Source organism: Prorops nasuta, unplaced genomic scaffold (assembly GCF_024137725.1).
Source record: "Prorops nasuta isolate Cenicafe-Biocafe unplaced genomic scaffold, Cenicafe_Pnas_1.2 PNAS00038, whole genome shotgun sequence".
NCBI lineage: Eukaryota > Metazoa > Arthropoda > Insecta > Hymenoptera > Bethylidae > Prorops > Prorops nasuta.
Window position 1 is genome coordinate 765,406 of NW_027116835.1, and position 7,082 is coordinate 772,487.

Consider the following 7,082-nt stretch of genomic DNA (forward strand, 5'->3'; position numbering starts at 1 on the left):
CCCTCCGAGTAATTTGAGACCTATTTATAAATGCCTATCCTCTCTCCTCTCGCTATTGCTAAATGTATTTCCGAATAACCCGAGCTTCGCGCCCATTGTAGCGTCTTTCTACTTTTTGACAGCACGCAATTCTTCTCTCCTCCACAAGCCCTCCTTCCTCCTCAATCACGATCACTTGACACTTTCCTCGAACGCTCCTTTTTTTTTCCAAAGCAAAAAGGGGCGCAAGCTACGGTTTATTTTCTCGAACCCGAGTCAAACGACAACTCGATGGTTTTTCGGGTCAGGACACTCACTTTTGTTTCCCTTTTCTTCCTGCGCGCTTGTATACATATATGCACTCTTTATTGCCTTGTAGAGAGAGAGAGAGAGAGAGAGAGAGAAAATGGTTTATTTTGAATGGAAAAAGTGGTAGAAAGTCAAATTGGATAGAGTGCAAGTACGAGTCACATCCGCAGTGAAAAAGTCGAGCGAAAGAATTCCTTTCCTCTAGCTGAAACGCTGTTGATTGGCCGCTCGTGCACCAATTTTCTCCCAGCGTCGCTTTGCCACGAAAAATCTAACGCTAAATTGCTCGCTTCTTTGAAATGCCGGAAAAAGCGGAGAAAACGTTTTCCCTCCATTTTTCCCGACGGCCTCTTTCGTGGTAGACGTCCTTAATCAATTGGCAATAATCTTCAAACTGCCAATTTTATCGATATTCCCATAATAATTCGGCTCGTCTCTTTAAGCCATCAACTCTTGCCGTTGTAATCGTTAAACTTGAAAATATCCACTTGCGTACAGGATCGTTGCAAATTGAGACGTATATATAATTGCCGAGCGAGAGCGAATTTTGAAGGGATGATGTTTGAGTCGCGTTATACTCGTGTATTTTGCAGCGCGAGAAAAAAGCCAAGATTGCATCTGGCACGACTGATTTACGAGGTAATAAAATAATGTCAATACAAGGTTTTTCTTGATTTCTCTCTAGTACGTACACCAACCAAACAGAATTGCCGGGAGCCAAGTTTGAGATTTTCCCACTCCACTTTCAACTCCAATGGCGCCGCGTAGCTCCACTCTTCTTTTTTCTATCTCTCTTCTTATATATAGAACAGCGTCTTCCTAACTTCTGACACGCGTTTCAATTGAGATGGTTGCCAAGGAAACCCAGCAACTCGAGTGTCACGAGGACTATCCAAGAGGTCCTAGCCGACTTTTCTCTCGTCCACCAGAAAACATGGGGTTTCTCGTATATTTTACGATGTATTAATCTCCCTCCACCAAACTTCCCTCCATCTCTCTCCCCGAAACGAAATAACGTCAAAAGCACTATTGTTCTATCGGTTCAGCATTAATTACGAGGAATAATCTTTGCTTTCAGGTGAATCCTTCGATGGCTCTATATTCAGCAGTATAATAGAGTCCCCGACGCGATTCGAGTGTCTCTTTTCTTTTTTAACGTGCGTTACGTTGAATTTGCCATTGCCACGGTGAACTTTTGTCGGCTAGCGCGGGAAGAAGGGTGAGAGCGCTGGAGGGGAGGATTCGACTCGAGGGGAGTGGAGGAAAGTGCGAGGAACGGGAAAAGGAAGGGAGAAAACGAGGGGCGTGATAGGTGATGGACGAGATTCTAGATAGAAGCGAGAACGAGAACGAGAAGGATAAGGCGTGAGCGAAGATAGATTGGAAAAGGACTGTTGCGCTGCTATTAACAGCTAATGAAAATTAGCTTCCATCGGCTGATCGAGCGTCAAATCGTTCCTTTCTTGTGTCCGGATAGCAGACTGTCGTTAGTATCGTCGTTAAACTACTCCTATATTCGTTCTCTCTTCGAGTCTTTTATGCCCGGCACAACTTTCACTCGGCGCGTCTCATCTGTATTGTTAACTCGACGAAAGAGAATTAAAATGCACTTTTAATAGAAATTCAAGTTTTACCAGCAGTCGAGCTTCAAAAGTATTTCTTTTCCTTCTCGAAATTGGATAAATGCATGGAGGAGTGGCGATTAAGTTTAAACCCGTCGGACGGGAAAGTCAAGTGGCAGCTCGAGCCTTGAAAAACAGCGTGATCTCTTAACGGGCCTGTACTCGAGAGATCGCGGCACGAAGGAAAAGGAAGATGAGAAAATGATGAGGAGAATGAGGCCATTGGCTGAGAGTGACTGTCGTTTTACACGAAATCGTAGCACGGCTGGCTCGAACGAGGACCCTTTCGGCAAGGCTAATGTAACGCCTTTGTTTACAACAGATGAGTGTCGGATCCAGTCTTTTTTCCTGAACCGCCGGTTAAGTCTGCTCGTCTGAATAAACATATCTGATGTCTGCACAGCCCACCCAGATGCTGCTATTATAACTCTTAAATACATAAGAAAAGCTTCCTCCAGCACTGCCCATTAAATCCAATTCACAATCCACGACAGTTTCACTGCAATGTCGCGTGGAATTAGCTTATTCGAGCGCTATACAGGGGAAATCAGGACCTGCACCGAGTACCAAGGATAAACCAACGCCGTGCGTTTATCTCATCCAGCTCAATTCATTTATTTACATAATTTACATTTGCATACATAACTTAAAAATTATATACGAATATACTACAAGATTATTTCTTAAATAATTAGTATACGTACAATGAACGTCTGACGATAATAATGCCGAAGAAAGATCAAGGGAAACAATAATTATAGCGAACGGTCGATTCGTTTGTGAATTGTCCATGTAAAATAGAAGAAAATTGAATAAATACACGAGAGAGCTTGATGGAAGAAAGAAGGAGGTAGCTGGTATAGTGTCTCGACGGCGAGTGATTCGAAAAAACCCTCGAGCACTATATACTTTCTAGGTAGAGAGGAGCGACCTTGGAGGGGAAAGAGGAATAAACGCGGGAGCAGAGTGATATTTGCTTTCTTCCCGTGAAAATTGTGCACTGGATTAATCCTAGAGACTGGATTTGTCGTCGTTGAGTTTGGAGATCTGGCTCTGCTGGAGGTCGGACGCGATCGTGTGGATTTGACTGGTGGTGTGAAGTTGCGGGCAGAGGAGCGGATGATAAGGCAGGTAATAGTAAGGGAATCCAGCAGCGGGTATTCCGTTTCCGAGTGGCTTATTGGCAAGGTGAAGCTGGGAGGCGTCCATCTGGCTTGGCAGGTGTCCCGCGGGACGCAGATTCGGTACGCCACTCCTGGAATGCTCCTCCGGGTGCACCAACACGCGAACAGCCACGCGTCTCGCATGGCCAGAGTTCACCAAGGCACCCAGCTCCTGCTGCTGCCTTCGTTTCGTCTTATATCTGAAAATTGGACAAATCCATCGATCGCTCCAAGAACAAAGCAGTTTATATACATGCATGTACCGAGCGATAAGCACCTGCGATTTTGAAACCAAATCTTCACTTGCGTCTCCGTCAGTTTGAGGCCACGCGCCAGATCGGCCCGTTCCGGTCCTGACAAATATTTTTGTGCGGCGAACCGTCGCTCCAACTCGTAAACTTGCGCGTGCGAGAAGGCTGCTCTGCTACGTTTCTTTCTGCTCTGCAGGCCGTTCCCGTGACTCTGCACGTCGAACATTTCCTCGTCCATGTCGTCTGAAAGTGAAAAATTCTTCATCCTCGTCTCATCCAGCGTTCGAGTAACAGCTAGAGAAAAACGGCTCTGATCGACGTTACGAGTAAATCATTGCGAGCTTCGAAGCGTAAAACGAATATATCTTGCTTTTGATGTCTCGTTTGAGTTTTAAGGGAAGCGAGTGCGCGCGCGCGCACTTGCCACACTCCTATTTGTTTATCTTTTCAACCTAATCTCCGCTCACGCTTTTACCATTATAATTGACGTATTTCACTTTTCAGGAGCATCGGTTAATTTTAATATTATTCTCTGCATACAGGGATCTTCGGTCTTGAACGGGCGAGTCTATAACTCTTAATGGTACGAGACGCGCATAAACGTTTATCATGCAGGTTGTTTGGTGGAGAGACAGCTAGTGATCTATATTTGATCGCGTAGGACGCGTCGACACTGAATGTCAAATACATTCATACATCTATATACCACTATACGCGTAGTTGCTGTCCTCCGGCGTACGGCTAATGCGTCCCTCTAGCCATTCACGCTCGTCAAACAAGCTTCTTCGAGCCATTCCATCTATACCGAGAGCCGAGAGCCAGAGCCGAGAGCCGAGAGCCTTCCTGACGTCCAAGTGCCGCTAGTCCACTCGGATTACACAAGGATGACCCTTCGCCACTGACCACCTCCCCCCCCCCCCTCCCCCTCACTCCCTCTACCCATTAACCATCCACTCATTCGATAATATTCAATTCCGTTCCGATATGTCTTTTCAATTTAAGGAAAATAACAAACTCGCCTCGTTATCGCGAGAAATCTCAATTTTCACGACTAATCATTCGATAAAATCTCTTCTATCAACATTCAATTGGTAAGTTCGATGCATTACCATTATAAGTGACTGTAAGCTCCCGCGTAAAGAGGACTGGTAATTTTCTGAGTGCACCTTGAATCGGTGCCAGCTCGTACCTTGGCTGCAATCTTCGAGACGCCGGATATCAACGTGATTTGAAAGGATATCGAACTGGGGGAAGCATTAGCCAATTGATTTCCTCGATTAAAATACGAGCCTAAATGATTTCGTAAAATATACCGAGTACATTAAGCTCGTTTTGGTAAGAAAAAATGAGAAAGAGTGATTTGAATTGGATCATTGATCATTCGTAATAGCTCGAGGTCACTGTACAGGGGAAAGGGTGAAAATCGGTGGTGAAACTACACTGAGTATATACGTATATGTATTTTGCAGACTATTAAATTGTGATTGATCTCTTAGCGTGCGGTTAGCTCGCCCTCGAGGGACTTCTGTTTACTCTACGAGGGCACTCGCAACTCTAGAATGTAATTCTATGCCAAATTATCCACGCTTTTATCACTTTTTTCTTCAAAAATTGGAAGAAGCCACCTTTACGTTGAACTTCAAGAGACATTTGTTCCGAGGAAAACGAATGGATTCTATAATTAAAAAAAAAATAGATAGTCTTGTCCTTAATTAGTATGCTGTAGTTTTAATATTCTTTCACTTTTAACTCCAGCTACTATTTTATAAACTAGCTACTGTGACTGTATAAAAATAAAACTATAGTAGAATTGCTTGTTTAATGAAATATTAAATAGTTGTAGAACCATATTATCATTTAATCCGTATATTTTTTACAATTAGATGAAAATAATAATTCTAGTATAGCAAGTGCACTGTGGGAAATTAATTCGTATCTTCTGAAATATACTATAGCCTAACTCATCGTGAACTACTTAAATACGCGCAAGATCGTGTTAACGTATATAGATATAAGTCTCGTATATCATATAGTAATTAGCGTGCGATGGAAGCCAGCGAGAAACTTTGAAAAGATTGGAAGGTTTCGGCCTCCTAGCGGGAGACTTGTAAAAGTTAATATTTCCTTTGTTTAAATAGCTAAGGGAATTTGCATATTTATTAGAATAATTACCGTATCAGCATGTGATAACTATATTTCTAGTAAATTTTCATTATTGCGTATAGTTACAACTTACGTTTTACACTAGATTTTTATAGTTTGTTCTACTATATACGGTAAACGCAGCTATGACAATGCCCTTTCTATTAGAATATTTTTTATAGTTAAAACTTTAGTAGCTGAAGTTACTATTTGAATTTTTCGAAAATACTTTCACAAAAAATTTTCGTCAAGACAGTTCGTTATGAATTATTGTGGCTGAACAGTGATGAACGACCTTGATCTAAAACTGCTACGAAAGCGATCCTTGAATGTAAAAAGTGAGGCGGTGCGGGACTTCTCGGGAAGTTGAAGCAAGTGCAAGAAGTAGAAGTAGCTGGTACTCGTGACGTCTGCCTGGTCGAGTGGCCACTTATGCTACTAAAATTATACTCAATTACATTATCCGTGCTCGGGTTAACTTTAAAATCCCCTTGAAACGTTCCTCCGGTTAGAGGATATCTCCTAAATGACCTCTCGAGTAACATCCTCAACCTGACAGCCCCGGCCGATCGTTTCCAGTCTAAAACGCCACAACACCCCCGCGCTACTCTTTCATCCACTTGTACCAAAGAACACCCGGAAGTCAAATCTCTTTATATCAACGCCAAATCGAACAATTATCGCGGAACGTGATTCCATTATCCAAATTAAAAGACCGAGAAATTATTCTATTCGACCGCATTCACGAGTTTTAGGTAAATCAACAAAAAATAGTGGATTCTCGCTTACCAATATATTTGCTTTTGCTCATATCCAGCGCCTCGTCCTGTTGACGCTGGCCAGAATTCTTCGCAGCGACTCGCCGATTTAACGTGGCCAGGTGCTCGAAGCCGGCAGCCAAGTGCTGCGCTACCCCGAAAGCGGGAACCCTCGTTAATCCACCGGCAACTCCGGCATTCGGGTTATCCTGATCCAGATCCCTTCGGAATACCGAGTCGAGGTCTCTGGCAGTTTTCAAACTGGACGATCGTATAGTCGAGAATTCGGGGTCCAGCAGCAGCTGACTCCTGGAAAATTTCCCGTTTACGTCGGCGTCAAGGTCATCATCGGCGGAAGTCTCCACGTCGTCCAGGAACTCTCGCTTCTCCCGATCGTTTCCGGACTCGCGCGAATCACGCCGGCTGAGGATATCGGCGATACTGAACGGGGTCGGTTGCGAGGATTTTGAACTCTCGCTCTTATCTTCCCTCTCCATCTTCTCCTGTCGCGCCCCAGCAGCGTTGGTCCTCTCGAAACTTCAATGTCCTTGGACGTTTTTTTCTTCACTGTCCCCACTGAACGATCCCACTGCACGAGAACTTGTAACCTCCAACGTGCCTATACCGCTCGAGACACTCTCTCGATCTTGTCGGTCTCTCTTCCGGACCGGAAGTTGGAGGCTCGGCTCACCTCGCGCGGATGTCCCGATCGTTGACGGAGGAAGAATGGTCCTCGGGACCGACGTAACCGTCGCGGGGTCTCTCTCTCTCTCTCTCTCTGGTCTCTCGCGATTGTCATTTAGGACTGGAGTGCTCGGTTAAGAGAGGCGTGCGCGCGCGCGCGCGGAAATGCCCTTC

The 7,082-nt window shown here is 44.5% G+C and overlaps 1 protein-coding gene across 1 annotated transcript; it reads right to left on the minus strand.

The window, feature by feature from the left end:
- Positions 1-2,638: 2,638 nt before the first annotated feature.
- LOC136783899 (homeobox protein bagpipe-like) lies at positions 2,639-7,082 on the minus strand. The gene is made up of 3 exons (XM_066744248.1): positions 6,256-7,082; positions 3,351-3,567; positions 2,639-3,273 (listed from the first exon to the last, which is right to left on the minus strand). The coding sequence occupies exons 1-3, from the start codon at positions 6,719-6,721 to the stop codon at positions 2,922-2,924; spliced, it is 1,035 nt and encodes a 344-aa protein (XP_066600345.1). The 5' UTR covers positions 6,722-7,082; the 3' UTR covers positions 2,639-2,921.

What these genes read in the sequence shown, in the direction of transcription:
- LOC136783899 (XM_066744248.1), bottom strand. Translation starts at nt 6,721, where the DNA reads ATGGAGAGGGAAGATAAGAGCGAGAGTTCAAAATCCTCGCAACCGACC. An exon ending in GAGCAAAAGCAAATATATTG is followed by an intron (nt 3,568 to 6,255) that starts GTAAGCGAGAAT and finishes TTTCACTTTCAG; the next exon opens with ACGACATGGACGAGGAAATG. An exon ending in ATTTGGTTTCAAAATCGCAG is followed by an intron (nt 3,274 to 3,350) that starts GTGCTTATCGCT and finishes TCCAATTTTCAG; the next exon opens with ATATAAGACGAAACGAAGGC.